The sequence below is a fragment of the Ananas comosus genome, linkage group 2, assembly GCF_001540865.1.
Source record: "Ananas comosus cultivar F153 linkage group 2, ASM154086v1, whole genome shotgun sequence".
NCBI classification, from domain to species: Eukaryota; Viridiplantae; Streptophyta; class Magnoliopsida; order Poales; family Bromeliaceae; genus Ananas; species Ananas comosus.
In genome coordinates, this window is record NC_033622.1 from 501,305 (window position 1) to 521,229 (window position 19,925).

Below are 19,925 nucleotides of genomic sequence, written 5' to 3' on the forward strand. Positions count from 1 at the left end.
TGGGCAAGATTCACCTTGAACTACTCCAGACGATGGCGGAATGTTGCCATAGCTGCAATAACATCCTTCTCCATCAAATGAAACCCCTCCTCCAACATCCTGACATGTTGGGATAGGTCGGAGTAGCACTCCTCCGCTCTCGCAGCAGAGTCCTCCAACACGCCTACGCGGTCGTCAAGCAAGACGGACTCTCTCGCCAGAGTCTGCGGCTCCTTGCTCTTGCCACGCTTGGTCGCCCTGGGCTCAGGCACAACGTCAACGACGGCAACTTCTGCCAAAGACATGGTTCCTCCTCGAACTGGCTCTGATACCAACTATCACGGCCTTAGCATTTCTGTTCGCAAAGCCCGTGCGGCGCCCGCCTTCTTGCTCGAAGATAGGCAAGCCTTCATCCCTATTGCTAGTTCGGACCTTCGCGTCCTACGACTAAGTATGCAAAGGGAATGACAGAGAGAAAGAGAGGCAGAGGTTCACTCAAAAAACTAAATACTCCACCACTTAGAAAAAGAGAATTACAACCTACAAACACAATTTCTCGTGTCCTTTGGCCTAAGCCAAACCTCACTATAGATAGGCTCCTGGATACATTGAATTTAGCCATCCACTAATTCTCTCATTATAACACATTAACTCACCCTCATAATGAGCCATAAGTCCAAGAGTCATCCCATAACTCATGGGAGTTTCATAACCCTTGAGTTTCCCATAGCGGGTTGAGTTTGGGTCTCTTTAACGATCCGCTCCACTAGCGAAATTAGGCCACTGTCAAGGAGAAGTCAGCGAAAAATATTTCGCCTGTGACATTAGGCTCCAAAATTGCTCCTAATTGCGTCTCTTTTTTTTTATTTTCTAGTGAGATTACGTAAATCATGTCTTGCTCGATTTGGTGCAAATATTTTCAACGGAGCTTAGCCGAATACTTTTTTATTGTGCATTTTCACTCTGTCCGGCGTAATGCATTTGGCCTACAATTCCACAAATAAATATGAGTAAACCAGCTAGTTTTTGCTTTTATAGCATTTTTTTTTTATAAATAATCATTTGAATTTCAACAATAAAATAAAGTTAAACGAAGCGGGTAGCGTGCTACTTATCTCTTAAAAAAAAAAATTAAAAACTATCATAAAAATACAGTACATTTGGCTATTAAATACACCATATAAAAATTAAGCAGGAAAAAACAGACACGTAACTTAAAAATATTTTAAGGCATATAATTACATATATTATTTAAAAAATCACGTATTTATATAAGTATAGTCTTGACATTCCGTGGGCTTGTTTATTAAAAAAAAGAAAAAAAAAAGAGAGTATATCTTACAGTATATCAGCAACAAATCAACGGTCGTGATAATTTCAAAATGTTACCCAGAATTTTTCAATTTAAACGCGTAAATATTACCGTTTGTGAGGCTGACACGCGCCTTCATAAGAGGGCCCCACATACATACACACTCCGAGTCACGTGATCGCCAAAATAACGTAAAATTACTTATATACCCCTCCGATCTCATCATCTCCTCCTCCGCCCCCTTTCTTTCTATGATCACTAGGGTTTCCTCGAACTCTCTTTGTTTCTTCGAAACTTCTCTCTCTCTCTATCTCTCTCTCTCTCTCTCTCCGTTCCTAGAGTTTCCGCCTCTTCGATCCATCGCTAGGGTTTTGGAGCGCCTTTGACCGTGGTCGCCATGGCGGAGGTCATCGACATGCCCGCCGAAACCCTAGATCGCCGCCGTGACCGCCAGGGGGAGCAGCGGGACAGCCCCGGAGACGGATCGCCGCTGCCTCCGCCGCCGCCGCCGCTGCCCCCGCCGCCGAGGAAGAGGGAGAGGGACCCGAAGGAGGGGCGCGATGAGAGGGACGAACGCGGCCCCGGACGCAGGGAGGATTACAACGACGCTCGGAACCGGTCGCCGCCGCCGCCGCCGCCGCCGCCGATGGGGCCATCGCGGGGGGAGAGGGAGCGGGACTATCGGCGGCGGAGCACCCCAAGCCCGCCGCCCTACGGCTACAGGGATCGGCGCCACTCCCCTCCGCCACGGCGGTCGCCGCCTTATAAGCGGTCGAGGAGAGATGATGGGGGATACGACCGGCGCAGGGGTAGTCCGAGAGGAGGTTATGATGACAGAAGGTGTGGGAAGAATCATTATTTTCTTTTCGTTGCTCTTACCTTCCCATATCAAATTGTTAATCCTGGATGGAAAAGATGATTTGGTGTAGATTTTGATACTATATTTTGGAACATTAGGTAAAATACTATCTTTCATGAGGTTACTTATCAATCTGATCGTCCGTTTATAGGTATGGATATGATTATGGTGGCAGAGGTGGCTACGGCGAGGAAAGAGGTTATGGCCGGTACATGGGTCGGGCATCAGGTAGTTATTATTCCATTATATATGCGTATCATAACAATGCTTACTGTTGCGGGCACTTTGAATATGTGACCGTTGTCCTCATCATCAATCCATGGCTTGACCTGGCTACAAATTTGAATCACTTGTATTTTGGCGTTTTATCAATAGGTCATCTTTGTGGCCGGAACTTTATAATTCCTTATAGTAATCAAAGAAATTCAAAGATTCTAACATGAAAGCACGCGATTAGCAATAATTAGCATCTTATCTTAACTAAAGGAGAGTTGCTTTTCGCTCATTGCTAAACTTGTTAAACAGGCATGCAAGATCTTCAAGCCGGTATATTTAACTGATATTGATGAACGATTTGAATTTGCCAGCGGGTCATGGAATATGAAAATTTGGTTCTATAGGTTTTCATAATTCGTCTTGACTCTACAATGTGAGGATTACACTGGCCACTATCTTTGGAGAGGGTTAAGTTCTTAAATTGCAATATTGGAACATTTTATTTGGTGTAAACTTACTACCTTGAAAAAGATTCTAATGTGCATTTTATTCCTGAAAAGAATTTGAATGAAAATTTTGATTGTTGGTTAATATTCCTAGAGCTGGATAAAAACATTGCTGAAAATTTTGTTTGTGCTATAAATATCTATCACCAATGACTTTAGAAAAATTAGTGGCAATAAGATTCCAGGTTATTTACAACACTAATGCTTTGTTCTTTGTTGCTAGGCATGATGCGTTGTGCTAAGAGCTTTAAACTAATTAGCAAAAGACAGGACGTTGTTTAGATTGAAGGGAGTATTTACATGTTAAATGGGAAGTCTTTAGATTGATGATGGAGTTTCTACGCAATATTTGGGTGGTTTAAAATTATCTGAATCGTCAAATATTTTCTAGTATTAAATGTGTAGATGTGTGACCAAACTATGTTTTTATAACTCAACATTTGTTCGTTCAAATTATCTTTACAGTGTTTTTAAAATGTTTTCAGATTGGCCTGAGGGCGGACATGGCGATTTTGGCGATGGCCCAGGGCTCGCTCAAAGGTTTGTACATTGCTGCCCATAATCTCATGCAACTCTTATCCGCCTGTCTGATTGTTTCATATGATACAGTGGTCTTAACTTAATATTTTCTGCCTTTTTTCCTGGAGTTTTCTAATGGCTAAATTATGTTTAGCAATATTTGTTTAGAGACTGATTCTGTTTGTTTATTTTAGGAACTTATGTGAAATAGATGATATTTCTGAATGATGTTGTTAAACCATTTTTGGTGTAATTCTCTTGTTTGCCACTATTATTGCTCGATAAAGTTGTTACAATGCTGCCTGGGCCTCCACTTATTTGACTCATTTCCTCCCTGTGCCTCGCTTCTGTGGACTACCTCTTAGATTTTATGTGGTCTTATTGCAAAGGATGGAAGCTAAAAATTACAACCTTGCCAAATTGGTCTTTGGATCTTATGTTGACAAATCAGCAGATACTTTAAACAACTTTGGCTTGTTCGAGACCCTTCTTATTAGCTTGTCATGCCAATTATGGTAATGTTGAACTTAATCACAAATAATAAGAATAAGAGGAGTAAAAAAATATTAGATAAATGTGACAAATCGAGAAAGATAGAAAGCTAGTCGATACGCCCTTTATAAAGTTATTCTTGACTTTTGAAGTTGCCCATGATTTGTGGAACTTTTAGGTTGAATGATATGAGTCTACAAGCAACTTTCGAGTGGCATATCTTTTTACTTCGTTTCAAGTATATTGTATTGGTATATTTAAAGTCTTCACTTAACGGAATTAATAGTTGCAAAGATGATACAGAATTTTATTTGATATCTTTGCCATCGATATCTTCTCCATTTTAAGTGGCATAATTTATGCTGTGGACATTTTCCCATTTTCCATTTGAACCACTGATAGTATTGTGTTGTTTGCAGTTCTTTCTACAAAAAAATGTAGTCCAATGCTCTTCCTTTTTTTTTTTTTTTTTCCACTTCCTCTTTCTTTGGAGTTTGCTTAATTGGTTACCATGGTTTGTGATGATTTTTTTCTTAACCAATTAGTTTTTTGGTTTGGAAGTACTCTGGACTTCTTCCATTTTGCCACTAAGACTTTTAAAATCAGTTAATGTGTGCTTCGTATGTTGTGAACTGAAACCCTTTCAGGGAAGGCTTGATGTCGTATAAGCAATTCATTCAAGAGCTTGAAGATGACGTTTCTCCAGCTGAATCCCTACGCAGGTAAAATGAAGCGGTCTGCAGTTTTAGTATATTTTCTACGTGCTTTATTTTGTATTGTCTTGAATAGCATGACTGTTTTTGCTGTGAGATATTTACATATATTCCCCTGCAAAATCATCTATAATAATGCATCTCCCTGCAAAATCTGAATTCTCAAATATAGCAACCAAACTTCTTGCATATAGACCATCATACTTTACAATGATGCCCCTCTTTAGAGAACAATGGTTTTAATGCAAAACCAGCATTGACTTGAGATGAGGCATTTTTCCGTAAGAAGCTGCTTTTTGAGGGGTATATATGTACATCCAGATTTTATAGTGGTATCCACGTCAATTGTGTGATTTTGTAGGTATGAGGAATACAAGACGGAGTACATTACAACTCAGAAACGTGCTTATTTCGACCTTCATAAGGAGGAGGATTGGTACAACTGTTTTTTCTGGCTTTCTTTTCTTTCTGATTGTTTTATTTCCCCCTTTCAAATGGCTTCGAATTCTTAAAGAATTAATTCTGTTTGCTCTTCCTGTAGGCTGAAGGATAAGTATCATCCAACTAACTTAGTGGCTGTTATTGAAAAGTGAGTAGCTGGCTCACCTGTTTCAATTGTAGACTAGTAATTTGGAGAATTCCCTGGTCATTTTTCTGTTATCCAGACCAGGTCACTTTTCTTGACCAATAACTACCTTTTGTACACAATATATTCATCTTGACACATAGTATGCTTCCTCCTATATGTGTTATTCTATGCTTGAATAGTTGAATGTATTTGCACCTTATTCCTTTTATCTGGTACTTTCGCTGATTTTTCCTATTAATCATTTTCTCTTATAGGCGGAACGAACAAGCTAGGTCCACTGCAAAGGAATTCTTTCTAGATTTACAGAGTGGAACTCTAGATCTGTGAGTTTCTTTCTTTTATTTTCCTCCCATTATTCTAAATCGTAACTGCCATTCAATTCTTATTTTCCCCACTTATGGCATGCAGTGGCCCAGGATTAACTGCCACGTCAGCATCCAAATCAGGGAATGCCAGCGATGCAAACTCTGAGGATGAAACAGACTTAAGTAGCAAGAGGAGAAGGCATGGAAGGGGGGCCACAAAAGACAATGATCTACTCTTTTCAGCTCCCAAGGCTCACCCAGTTAGTTCTGACCCTCGACGAATTCAAATCGACATAGAACAAGCTCAAGCACTTGTACGCAAGCTCGATAGTGAAAAGGGTATTGAGGATAACATTCTATCATCTACCGATCGCGACAAATCTGATGGCGACAAATCACATAGTGGATCGATGGGCCCCCTTATTATAATCCGGGGCTTGACTACCGTGAAGGGTCTTGAAGGTGTCGAGCTCTTGGACACTCTTCTTACTTATTTGTGGCGTGTCCATGGTGTTAATTATTATGGCATGTCTGAGAGCAATGAAGCCAAAGGCCTTCGACATGTGAGAGGAGATAGTAAGACTTCTGACGGGTCTAATAATACAAGTGGGGCTGATTGGGAGAAGAAGCTTGATTCTTTCTGGCAGGAGAGAATGAACGGTCGGGATCCATTGGAGACTTTGGCAGCAAAGGATAAGATTGACGCGGCGGCTGTTGAAGTGCTAGATCCATATGTAAGGAAAATAAGGGATGAAAAATATGGTTGGAAGTATGGTTGTGGAGCCAAGGGATGCACAAAGCTTTTTCATGCTCCTGAGTTTGTTCATAAGCATCTCAGACTGAAGCACCCGGAGCTTGTTATGGAGCTGACCTCGAAAGTGAGAGAGGATCTCTATTTCCAGAATTATATGAAGTATGTATTCCTATTCATTTCTTTTAAGGTAAATATGTAGTGAGGACCCTCAATGGTATGCTATTCTGAAATAGGCCCCAAAACCTTCACTTTTCCTGATTGACAATCCATCATCTTTTGCTTGTTTTGCTTTTAGTGCTATCAGTTGAATTGGGGATTCCGTTAAAGTCAATGGCTTCATTAGCTATTAGCCATCAAATGTTGATGGAATTGAATCACCAGTAAATTTTGGGGTTGATAACAAGAACATATTAGAGTTTCTATATCGATATGTTCTATAGTTGATGGGGGTTCTAATGTACATTTTTACTATCTTTTAACCAGAAGAATTATATGATTTGAGCATGTTCTCTGAACTGTAAATGTCTATTCTTTTCTTTTATTATTGCAGCGATCCGAATGCGCCTGGCGGAACACCTGTGATGCAGCAATCTGGTCCGGTAGGAATCTTTCTTTTGGCTTGTGTGCATATGATTTTTACCAGTCTGTCCATTAGAATGGAATATGCAATGCTGTTGTGCTTGAACTAAGTGGGAAATTTATCACTTGTTAGCATAAAAAGATTAAGTGATCCATCTATTCTTCGGTACTTTATTACCTTTTATACCTGCTTGATGATCATTATAATTATCAACGCAGGATGTAATTCGTTTTTGTCTCTGTTTTTCAAGAACTTGATTACAGATGTATCTTGCGGTTTCCATGGTATATGATTTACTTTTTCCTTTCTTTTTTTTTCTTTTTTCAGGGGTTTCAGAGGGATAGAATTAGAAGAAGGGGACCTTTAGATGGTCGCCTTAGAGATGAACGGGGCAATCGCAGAGATTATGACAGGGCTGACAGAGATGGTGATAGGCATGATAGGATGGATAACTCCCCGACACGTGATGCCAATGGTGGATCCGAAAGGGATAATCCGAATGAGCCGATCTTTGATGCTTATGGTGGGCCAGGTTTGCGTGGCAATCCTTTTACTGCGGATATTCCACCTCCTGGACTACTGATGCCTGTGCCTGGTGCTGGGTACTCTCTCTCTCTCTCTCTCTCTCTCTCTCTCTCGCTCTCTCTCTCTCTTCNAGGGCAGAGACTGAGACGAGTCTGTCCTCATGTCTGTTAGCTGCAGCCACTGAGTTATTTATTAGCATCCGTACTCTCTCGCTCTCTCTCTCTCTTCACACACGCGCGCGTGTGGAGTGAGTCAAGCTAGAATGCTTTTCAATGGCACTAGGGTGATTGGTGTTTCCACTTTTCCATATGTTGGAAATGTTTGGTCATTCATGTGCAAACCTGATGAGCTCCAATATATATGCACATCGCATGAACATGCATCTTGAACCTAGCACGTGTGGATCACAAAGCACATCTGATTTGCGAAAATAAACCTTCCGATCGATGCTTCTGCTTTTCGCGCCTTGTATTGGTTTTTAGATTTTCTGGGAATCTTGTGGTGCATCAGTTGAGTGCATATCTTCAGGCTGATGTGTGTGGATCTTGAGGTGCATCACTTGAGTGTGCATCTTGAGGCTGCCGCATATGGATCTCAAAGCTGATCTGGTGCGTGAAAAAGCAGATGCACCGGCCGCATCCAAGGGCATTCATGCTTAGTCCTATTGAATCTATTGATAGACATCTTATTGTCCTTATGTCTTTTCTTTTTCTTTTCCTTGTAGCCCACTGGGCCCTTTTGTTCCTGCCCCACCTGAAATGGCAATGCGGATGATGAGGGATCAAGGTGGTGGACCGATTTACGAAGGAAATAGTGGTCCTCGTGGTAGGAAAGGGAGGCTTGGCCCTCCTGTTGGTGCTTCAGCACCACTTCTTGCTGTTCCTCCGGCCTTCCAACACGATCCTCGCCGTATACGAAGGTTCTGCTTTTATATACACACACACATACATATACCCTAAGTTTTGATTTCATTTTGCTAATCATTCTTTTGTTCATTAATTCTTAAGCAAATCATTTCTGTCATTGTGCTGCTGTCTTGTTTGTACTGTTAAGAAAATGCCTTTCTTTAGCTTGTAACTGATGATCTCTTTTTATAGTTAAGTTGAATTATCTACTGTTTACTGGTACCTTTGGGGTATCTCCTTGTTTTGCTTGGAGCCCCTAATTGGGTTTTACATCTTTGGACCAAAATTTCTTTTTATTGACTGTAATGCCCCTGGGCAACCATGCTATGCATTTTGCATTAGAGTTGTAGGCCAGAGGCATTTTGGTTTGACAAAAGAATATTTCAGCACAATTTTGGGGAAATGAGAACCTGAACCGAATATGCAGCAAATACAAGAAAATTTGTGACTTCCAATGCAAAATGGCCTTCTCTTTGTGACACCTCTGCTTTATTCCTGTTGCCATTGCAGCTACCAAGACCTTGACGCCCCCGAGGATGAAGTCACTGTAATCGACTACAGGAGCTTATAGGTGCCCTTTTCTGATATTTGATCAGACTCACGAGCATGATCTTTGAAGCAAACCAGATGGGCGGGCTAAGTTTGCCTTGGGAGCTTACCGACGTGTTTAAATTGTACAATAGCTGCTCGGGAAGAGGACTTGTTATTACTCTTTTATTCTGTGGCAAGCCAAAAGAGAGGAGACATTAGACTGTGCCCATGTTGAGTTGAATATATTGTTTGTACATCGCAGTTGTGGGTATATTTCTTCTGTTTCATCTTTTGATTTATAATCTAGTGGTTTCAGCGTCAGTTTTAAACCGTTTTAAACCGGAGGGAAATTGTGATGCCCTTGGCATTCAGCGACATTTGTTTTTGTAGAAGATGTTTATCTCAGTTCGGTACATTACTATATATCTATTTTGAACCAGTTTAAATCTATCATTTACACCAGCACTGTGTAAATTGAATATTTTTAAGGTGGGGAAGTGGACTTAACTATTGTTGTTTAGGAGAAAGCTGTTTGGTTAAATAGTTTATGCTGATGCGTGTTCAAGTCCACAGCGGCTTCGGATACAGCTTCTTTACGTCGAGAAGCATGGACTAGGTGTTTGGCAAACAGAAAATGTGTGTGGCAGGTGCAAATTTGAAAGCTCTGGTTTGAAGGTTTCACTATAGCTTTTTGCTACAGTGAGAAGCTGCTCTTGAGGGTTTTTAGTGGTATTGTACTGGAAGTCTGGAAGCTGCTCTGAGGATTTTGAGTTGGTTTGCACTGCTGCATTCTGCAGCTCTAGTCAAAAGGTACTGCAGGAACTTTGAGGTGCAGGCTTTATTTTTCTTGTAAGATGAAATTCAACTATTAGAATAAGACTTGTTCCATGGAGAGCTAAGTCCATGACATTTTGGTACATTTGATGGCTGAAATGCTTAGCCAAGGGGCCATTTCTCCTGCATATTATCTTGAAAAGATATGTAGTAATCTGGAGACAAATTATGAATGTTCAAATTTGTGTTATCTGCCTGTTTTATTATTATTTTCATTCACCTGTGATGTGGTTTCCATCTACTCTGAAATAAATAAAATAGCAAATAAAGATGTAGTACAGCATGTTCCTAAAGTAATGCTATTTATACATCCGGAAGTGATTCTAAATCTTATATATTTTCATTTTCTATTGTCCAACTCTGCACGGAGTTTGAATGCAGAACCAGCATTTCTCAATCAAAAATAAATAAATAAAGTTTCTTTTATTTTTTTTGGGCTTACTTTAAGTCCAATCCAATGTCTAAAACCTGAACTCGGCATATTCTACCAAAAGCATCTTCTGTCAAAACCCTTTCTCCTCCCCCTTCTCTCTCTCTCTCTCTCTCTCTCTCTCCTGTTCTCTTCTTCTTCTTCTTCTTCTTTTTCTCTCACATCTCCTTTTCATGGAAGCTACGCCCCTGCTGCGGCGATCCCTTTAGATGCTCACGCGGCGCTCGGTGGCGCGGCCCCTTCTCTTCCTCCTCCGCCCTCTCTCCTCCTCCTCCTCCTCCTCCTCTCCTCCACACCCAAACCCTCAACGCCCATCCTCCTCCTCCGACGAAGAAGAAGAACACGAGAAGCAGCAGCTACAACAACAACAACAACAACAACAACAGCTACACCACCGCCGCAACCTCCTCCTCACCTCCCGTCCCCTCTCCTCCCCACCGGCGCCGCCTCCGTCGGGCATCGGCCTCGCCCTCGCCCTCGCCCGCCCTTCGTCTTCATCTGCTCCCCCGGCTCTCCTCTCCTTCGCTCGCAGTTCGTTCCACATGCCCTCTTTCCTGTTGCCAATATCCCCAATTTAGTTCGTGGAAACGACTTCAATCAAAAAGACTCGAAATTTGTTATTATCTAGTTTGATTTATCGGTTTGTTGTTGGCAGATTATTCTCTGCGTGTCGCGAAGGTTAAAAGAGCCGAATTTGATGATGAGACCAGGTGAATCCTTTGATTTTTCGCGTTGATTTTTAATCTTAAATCTTAAACTTGGCGGGCAAGCAAGTTAGTGGTTCGGTTAGGAAATGCATAATTTTGCACCTTTTTTTGGTGCTAATAGGGTACAGTATCTTAAATTTGTTTCATTCAGATGTTGAAATATCGAAAACATGGTGAAAAATAGTCATCTTTTGCTGTGAAATTTGAGTTTTGGTGAGGTTTCGCGAATTACATTGATTTTTATCCATATTATTTTTTTTTTCAATCTTGTATATGTGTGTGCGCACGAGCGTAAAGGAACTGTCACGAAGCTGGAGTCTACTGTTAGTAACGAATAACTTTTGTGGGAATTTCTCAAGTATATTTACACTGCCCATGGATGGGATAATGTAGTGAACTCGAAATCCTCTAGTCTATTGGTTAATCCCTTATTTATTAAGTCCCCTTGCTCCATTACAGGTTTAGTTGTTGCATTCATGTATGTTTTATCGCAGCTGTACTTGTTTTTAGCTCTCTTTCTTTGTGAGGTAACTGTAAGTTGAACTGCTTAATTCAGCCAGCGAGCAGTTAACACGGCACTATGGTGCAACTTCCTCGTGTTCTCTCTCAAATTCGGGGTGTGGATGTCGACTTCTAGTCATGTTATGCTAGCTGAACTGGTCCACTCGGTTGCAGATTTTGCAAACCAGGTACTTGTAGCTAATGGCAAAACAACTATGTTTTCTCCTTTTTAGTTTGTGCATAATCTATTCCCTCTTTTCTTCTTGCATTCAAACTCTGATGATTCTTCATAGTTCATACTCTACTCTTGTATTGAGTCTTCAAATTCTTATTCACAATTTTTCTAGCTATCTTATTCAGGTCATAAATCTAAAGTTTTTGATATTTTAGGCCCTTCTAGCATATGGTTTGAGTAGCTCAAGGCGTGCTCCAGATGCTATGCACCCGTAAGTCTGCTTCGCTGTATGCTAAAATCTTCTTGTAGTCAGGTGTTTCGCAATCAGTAAGTCTGAAGCTTGTGTTGTGGTGGGAAGAGGAAGTGATCTTTCGAGTTCCAATGGCAAAAGCTCTAATTTGAAGCTTTTGCTTTTGTTGTTTCAGGAGGCTTTAAGGAGATTCTAATGGAAAAAGCTATTAATAGTTGACTGAGTAGCTCTAGCCAAACAACATTTTTACGAAAGCTCCAGCTGGGCCAAACTGGCCCTAAAGAACTGCTTTTTTTTTTTTTTTTTTTTTTTTTTTTTTTTTTTTTGGGGTTATAAATGAGGACTGCTTTCACCGTACATTCTCATCTTATACAAAAGCGTCACATTAGTTTTTCAATGCAAAAATATAATCAGAAGGTCAAAGGAAGTACTATCAACCCTGAGCCAATAGCCCTGTTTTCTTCTTCTGTTTACAGTTATGGCTACTCAAAGGAAAGATTTGTTTGGTCGCTGATATCTGCTGTGGGCATCTTTTGCTTGGGTTCTGGTGCCACAATCGTGCACGGGTTCCAAAACTTGTGGAACTCTCACGTAAGTATTCTTAAGTGTGTTGTCCAATGTTGCTTCTTCGAAGTATCAATATTTCTTCCGAGTCTCTGAATCTGGAATTTTTAATTTTTTTATTTCCAAACAGCCCCCCGAAAATATTCATTATGCTGCTTTAGTGATCGGTGGATCATTTCTGCTTGAAGGTACAACTTAAGATGCTGTACTTTTGTTATCGGAAGCAAAGTAAACATATATTTATGACTTTCATAGGTGCTTCACTGCTTGTTGCTATCAATGCTGTGAAGAAAGGTGCCGCTGCAGAAGGAATGAAAGTGTGGGATTATATTTGGCGTGGTCATGATCCAACTTCAGTTGCTGTCATGACAGAGGTGTAAAACTTAATAATTTTTTATTTCGGGATATTATGTATACCCCTATAAAATTACCTTCTTACGTATATACATCTGCAAAATCTGCATTTACAGACATGCCTTGTGTACATCAATGCCCCTCTCTAAAAGAAATTTTTATAACACAGAATGGAAGCCCACATAAATGGGTGATTTCCCACCTTCAAACAAGGTCTTTTTGTAAGAAACTACAGGTTTGAGTGGTAAATATGAAAATTTGGGCCCTACAAGGCATATGTGAAACTAAATGATTTTTCAGGGATCTCTCTGTTTAATCCTCCTTCTATCAATCATTTTAGCATCTATTCTACAGGAAATAATGTTTTTTTTTTTTTTTTTAAATAGCTATTTACCCATCATAATCTAGTATCTGCTTATTAATTCTGTCTGCCTTGCCATTGTTTGTTGATGTTGTCTTCGCATTTGATCCTTCTGCTGATTCATCATTATGTAGGATGGTGCTGCTGTAACTGGCCTCGCTATTGCGGCGGCATCATTAGTGACTGTTCATACGACTGGAAATGCTATATATGACCCAATTGGTTCAATCATAGTTGGTAATTTACTTGGAATGGTATGTAGTTTTTATGCAAATATGTCCTTACTATTTACTCATTTTTATTGGCTCGCCTAGTGAACAATGTTAAAATTCGCTATCTATTGCTACGAGTTCTATTTATTTGCTTAATAAGCTACCAAGTTAAAATCGTTGGAACCCACTGACTTATATTTTGAAATGGCTATCCAACCCAACAATTTGGTCGCTAAGTTGATTTGGCGCAAAAGAGAATCACTATTCTATTGTTGGGACAAGCTCTTCTAAGATCTGTTGCGTGCGCATATGTTGGCTTTCTTCCAATGCAATTTATCGATAGTTGAACCAAATCTTGCAGGTTGCTGTTTTTCTCATTCAGAGGAACAGGCATGCTTTAATTGGTAGAGCCATTGATGATCATGACATGGAAAAAGTTCTTCAGTTCTTGAAGTCCGATCCGGTGAATTTAATGGCACATAAGGATTTCTATAGTTCTTGTAATATAATAAGACTTAATATATCTCTTTTCACTTATTCTGTTTCGGCTTCAGGTCGTAGATGCTATTTATGATTGCAAAAGTGAAGTGATTGGGCCAGGATTCTTTAGATTCAAAGCTGAGATAGGTACTATACTCAGCATTATAATGAACTCATCCCCAAACCACACATTAAAACAATGGTTATGCTTTTGATTTCCAGTTCACAGATAAATTCGTCATGTTGAATTTGTTTCTTACATCAAAATTTTGCAGTCTCTTTCAATAATCTTTCAATTTCCTATAATCTTGGAACAAAGCTCATTTTATGTGCCGATTGCAACAGATTTCAATGGCGTCGTGGTGGTGCAGAATTATTTGGAAAGAACAGGCCGAGAAGAATGGGCGAAACAGGTACTTGCTAGTGCTGCAAATTCGCAACACTTCTCCTCGTTACCTTGCAGATTATGACCCTGGCTTGGTTAGAGGATACCCTAGTATTTCTTTTTCTTTCTGAGTAATCTTTACTTCTACTGAATTTTACCAGTTTCGAGAGGCCGCAAAGTGCGAAGATGATAAAGCTCTACTCATGGTCATGGCTAATTACGGTATGTAATTTATGTGCTTGTTTGTTTAGACCTCCGTAAACAATAACACTGTTTCGAAAAGTAGAAGTTAGACGTTTAGCAAATAACTAAAATGAGCTATTTAAAGCTTGAAAAGCAAAAGCTCAAATTTGAGGCTTTTGCTTCCGCTGCAGCGAACGGTGAAGATGTTTTGCAATAAAAGCAATTTAATTTTATTCCTTTTTCAGTACAAGATCTTATGAGAATTTTTACTGAAGGTGAGGATGTAGTCGAAGCTCTCGGAGCCGAGGTGGATCGGCTCGAATCGGAGATTCAAAAAATCGTCCCCGGAATTCGACATGTCGATATCGAGGCGCATAATCCTGACGGCGTCTTGAAGTAACCCTCATTAATCTTTCGGCTTTTTTATGGTAATAATTAAATACATGAGCTTTTTTGGTTTTTCTCTTCCTCTTCATTGATGGTCCATTATTTTTTTCCCGTTTTTTTTTTTTGTGATTGAAGTGGCTCACCTTTTTAACTTCCTCTGAGATATCTGATGATTCATTCGGTGTGCAAAAAGATTTTCATTAGAGTATACAAACTGGGTTAGTCATGATGGAAAAGCTGTAGTAAATGCAAATTTGGGGTCTCTCTCTCTTTACTACTAAAAAAACATTCTCAAATTATAGCTTGTGTTTTTGTTTTGCTTTATTTATTTAGTTATTTTATTTGTTTGTTTTCCATCTCTTTCTCTTCCTTTCGTTTGTTTTCATTATTTTCTTTTCTTTGCTGTTTTCTTTGACACATGCTCTTGAAACCTTACACAGGGATTGAGGAAACAAAGAAACAAACTTAACTGGCTCCGTCCAGTGTAATGAAATCGCTAATAATAAAATCATAAACGGGAGTTCAAACCTTCAATCTTAGAAATTGGTGTGGAGAGATAATCTTTTGAGACTAACCAATATTATTAAATTAGAAAATGTTTTCTTGTTTTCCAAAAACTGGTTACAATAATGATTCTATGCAATTACAAAATAAAATCAAACCACTAGTAGTCTAATGACCTGGTGCCCACCCTAAAAAGTTTTTCGAGTTCTATATATAATATAAATCTTTCAAAATATTAAAGAAAAGGTTATTGTTTATATAAAAAGTTTTAGATTTTCATGTTCCAATCTATTTTAAAAATATTTATAGATTTAAATTTTTGTTAATGAGCTGTTAACATTTTTCAAAATATTAAAGAAAAGGTAATTGTTTATAGAAAAAGTTTTAGATTTTTACGTTCCAATCTATTTTAAAAATATTTATAGAGTTAAATTTTTGTTAATGAACAGTTAGCAATAACCGTTAGTTATATAATATAAATCTTTCAAAATATTAAAAAAAGTAATTGTTTATATAAAAATAAATAAAATGTTTTTAAAATTTTGAAAGATATATAGGTTGTTATTATTATTCCTTGAAAAGAGAACAAAACTGCGGAGTGCCCTCCACTAAATTTTACCTTTCTTTTTCTTTTTTTTCTTTTTTTTTTTTTTTTTTTTTTTTTTTTTTNACCCCTTCCTCTTCGTAAAAGTATATATATATATATATAGAGAGAGAGAGAGAGAGAGAGAGAGAGAGAGAGAGAGAGAAATCGAGATCTTAGTAGTAGCGGTAGTAGGGGAATTGGGGGAATTGAGGGAATTGAGGAGGGGGGAGGAGGAGATGTGTATTCCGGTGGTGTTGGTGTGCGACGAGGAGGAGAGGGTGGTGGGGGCGCCGCAGCAGGCGCCGGGGAGCTGCCCGTTCTGCGGAGGCGGCGTCGTCGCCGCCGACGTCGAGAGCGCCTGCAGGTTCTGCTTCCTCCTCCCCATCTGCTTCAGGACCAAGCGCAGGTTCCACTGCTCCTCCTGCTCCCGCCCCCTCGTCCCCTTCTCCACCCCTAATTTCCCTGCTTACTATTATTAGCTCTTCATGAAGACCCCTCCTCCTATTTCACTTTCATTTCCATTTTCTCCAGTGTGTAATCAATTAATTAGTAGTTGCTATGATATGATATCACGCTTATGTGTATTATTATTATGTTTATCATTATTATCATCATTACTACTATAATAATGCTCAAGGAAAATTAAAAGCAAGAAAAAAAAAAAGGGAATTATTAAAATCATTCAAGGGAGGAGGAGGAGGAGGAGGAAGGAGGAGTCGTCCACTTGATGTATGAGCTTATCTCATGTTGTCTAAAGCTTTCTTAAATAGGTAACATTAAAATAAAAGGGTCAATTTCATGCCGCTCCATGTCAACATATGGAATAACCAACATATTTCTACAAAATTTAACTTTTTATATTTATCTCTCTGGTTTGTTATCGTTAGAGCACTATTTATTTTTTAATATAGGATGAGTAAAATGACATTTTTTGACATTATAAATATATCTCTCCAAAAGTTTTAACTGTTAGAATCATATAGAAATGTACTCTAAAAAATTTCGAATTGTTATTTTTTTTTCTTTCTGCCGTTACAAATAATATAAAAGGAGTAAAAAAAATTAATTTATCTTATTCACTAATCAGAATTAAGTATTTTATTTAAAATTAATTATATTTTTCTAACAGATTCTTGCTATGGATATATTTGAAAATATTAAAATTTTTATAGCCATAAAAATAAAAAATTAAATTTTATAAAAAAATATATACTATTCGGTATGTTTATAAAAAAATATATGCAATCAACCGGAAAAAAAAAAAAAAAAGTAATTTTATCGAGTGGACACGTGCGCTCATCTATTGGGCACGTGTGAAGCCATCAAATATTTAGGCACAAAAGGGGAAAAAACATCCTTTTATACAAACTTTGGAAATTATTTAACAAATTACCTACGGACTGTTCTAGCTGTAAAGTAATGATCTATTTTTTTTTTTTTTTTTTTTCTTTTGATCGTGTTCACGTACTAATTTGTATAATCGAGATTGATGCAGTGTACATGCATCGCTGAGATGAAGGGTTTTAATTGATGAGATTCGCGAAACGGATGGTGTAATTATGCGGGCGTGTTAGCATTAGTGCGATGCTGTAAAATTTTTTAGTATTTAAAATATATTTTTATGTTATATTTTAATGTTTCCATTATCTCAAGTAAAAATGTTATTTTCATTTTCTTAAAATTCTAAGTTGTGATCAACTGGGCCGTGAATTTGAAGGATGAGGCCCAAGCCCATCAAATCAACGGCGTGATTTTGAGGTCGCGACGCAAAGAAGCCCATGATATAAGGCCCTGGACTTTGAACTATGGCCTATTGTTCGAGCAACTCTGGAGCGTCGTACCTTGAAGACGCACTTGTGCATTGCATTTCCAAACAAAGTCTTAGATAATTGCACTTGAGTTTCAGTGACTCATTCAAACTTTCCTTAGAGGTTGTACTTGTTGGCTTAAAGGGACTAACATTTTGTCCTGTGGTGGGAGGTTAGGTTGGGTTGAACGTGGTTGAATCACGTTCAAAATGGCAAGAGTACAGACTGAGCTGAGTCATGTTTGAAGTGACGGGAGGTTAGTTGGGCTGAGTCATACGTCTAATTAACAAGATCTAGAAGTCAAATTTTTAACAGCAAACAATCAACAAAGAAATCAACAAAGAAATTGGGAATCAAATCATTGTTTTATTATATAAAGAGCTAACATGAAGAGTATAAGTAGACTAGCCCTGATACAAATTAGGGATCAAATTCAAAACCATTAAAGCTAATACCATATCGAGTTAGATAGAATAAGATGAGAGAATACCAACCGTCCCTAGAGCAAGCGGCAAAGGGCTTGGTGGTTGGTACCTGAGACTCAAGTTCGAATCTTAGTTGATTTACATTTCTAGCTAAGTTTATTTCTAAATGAAATAAACGAAACGGGTAGCGTGCTACTTATGTCTCAAAAAAAAAAAATAAAAAAAATAAGATGAGAGAATAATAGTGAAGAGACGAGTGATTAGCCTCTAACTATCCTCGCCCGAAACAAGAACCCTCTAAGTTGTCGAACCCTCCATCTTCTTCGTCATAATCTGAATCCAAACACCAAACACAAAAACAAAACGTAGAAGGTTAATGGCTTAGATCGAGCCTTTGATGTTTCGATTATTAGGGCATCTTGCAACTAACCAATTTCTCACTGTAAACCTACTAATTCACTTTGTATTCTTCTCTTACGTACCAGAGCAGGCCTAAGCTAGATAATGTTACTTAACTCACCTATTGAGCGTGACAATTAATTGAGTACTTGAGATACTATAAAATACCATAAAATATTGCATGAAGTGAATCCTAAGTCATTGAATCCTAAGACATTGACCAATGTCTACTAAAATATATATAAAAAAGGGAAAAATAATAGTAAGTGAAATACAAAGAGTGTTAGTAATTAAGCATTAGAGTACTTATCCAATGGGAACTTGTAAATTAAACAAAATAAAAAAGATGTGCATACGGAAGTCCCTTTCTAAAGTCTCACTATAGTTAGTAGATATAGCTACTACTTGTACTTATCTAGGCTTTAGGAAACTTCTCTCCACTTTCCTTTTTTTTTTTTTTCCCTTTTTTTTCTTTTTGGTTGATCTAAGTTTACCTAACCATTTTAGTTCTTATAAAAGGGATTAAAAAAAAAAAAGAATTATAAGAATTATTTCAAAATTTTTTGAATAATTTAAATTTATTATTTGAATAATGTTTTTATTTTAATTCATTACAAAACTATTCTTTCTGTCTGTTTAGCGAAATATCTTTTAAAGATTTAATTATTCATCTGAAAATATGATGAAAATAATAGACAGACGCCGGCCTTGACGCTAAAATTAGAAGTCTGTGCTTTCGGCTTTAAGTTTAGAGAAAAAAAAAAAAAAAACTAGATGCAGATATGGTTATTCTTGAATATTTTTTTAAAAGCTCTCTAATGCGCTGACAATTATAAACGGTAATATGTCGGGAGCGTAGAAAGATTTCGCTAAAGCATTGCCTCCATTTGTGGCCTGGTCTATAGACCGGGTCTAGGGAACAACTTGGAACGCTGTGACCAATCAGAGCTGCGGTTGGGATCTGGACAGGTGAAACAAAACGTGAACAAGTCTTTTTTTCTTTTTTATTTTTATTTCCTATATAAGAAAATAATATATTTGGACAGGATGTGACCTCTCTATATATCATATTCCTGTCCCCAATAATAATATTCTCTTTTCGCACGCCACCCAAGAAAAGCGAATGTAACAGCTCTATATTTTCACTCCTACTATGGAGTTTGACTGGACTATTATTAGTAGTAAACTGCTCCATTTATTACTAATTTATTTTTTATGATAGAACTTCTAAATCGACGATCGGCACCGTTAAATATGATCTAGACTATTTAAATTATGTAGAAATCAAATTTTATGATTTTTTGGCATCACTAACTGAACGATCAAAGGGTCACAAAATTTATAATTTTAATGGCCGATATGGTGCGTTTGCTCGTTTAACGATATAGAAAAGTTCAAATCAACTAAATTCTTGTTAAAATTTTTTTTAAACTATTTAAAATAAGATCTAGACTCTAGATCTCAAATATAAAAATTGTATCATCACTTTTTGAAGGATATTCATTTTCAGCCATTCATTTTTCTGTTTACTTGATGGACAAGAGAACAATATCGAAAATGTGTGAAATTTGATTTTCAGATAGTTTAAATAGTTT

The 19,925-nt window shown here is 38.1% G+C and overlaps 3 protein-coding genes across 3 annotated transcripts; all 3 read left to right on the plus strand.

The window, feature by feature from the left end:
• On the plus strand, nt 1,538-9,312 carry LOC109728749 (serrate RNA effector molecule). The gene is made up of 12 exons (XM_020259269.1): nt 1,538-2,131; nt 2,302-2,378; nt 3,358-3,412; nt 4,531-4,605; nt 4,958-5,032; nt 5,138-5,185; nt 5,440-5,508; nt 5,594-6,403; nt 6,795-6,843; nt 7,152-7,426; nt 8,074-8,268; nt 8,765-9,312. The coding sequence occupies exons 1-12, from the start codon at nt 1,689-1,691 to the stop codon at nt 8,823-8,825; spliced, it is 2,232 nt and encodes a 743-aa protein (XP_020114858.1). The 5' UTR covers nt 1,538-1,688; the 3' UTR covers nt 8,826-9,312.
• Nucleotides 10,096-14,907, plus strand: LOC109706583 (metal tolerance protein C4). Its single transcript, XM_020227519.1, has 13 exons — nt 10,096-10,580; nt 10,705-10,759; nt 11,313-11,445; nt 11,648-11,703; nt 12,159-12,273; nt 12,377-12,434; nt 12,502-12,620; nt 13,096-13,215; nt 13,535-13,636; nt 13,728-13,800; nt 13,999-14,066; nt 14,200-14,260; nt 14,497-14,907. Exons 1-13 carry the CDS (start codon nt 10,259-10,261, stop codon nt 14,619-14,621), a joined length of 1,407 nt encoding a protein of 468 aa, XP_020083108.1. The 5' UTR covers nt 10,096-10,258; the 3' UTR covers nt 14,622-14,907.
• Nucleotides 15,790-16,544, plus strand: LOC109706584. The gene has a single exon (XM_020227520.1). The coding sequence runs from the start codon at nt 15,935-15,937 to the stop codon at nt 16,175-16,177; it is 243 nt and encodes an 80-aa protein (XP_020083109.1). The 5' UTR covers nt 15,790-15,934; the 3' UTR covers nt 16,178-16,544.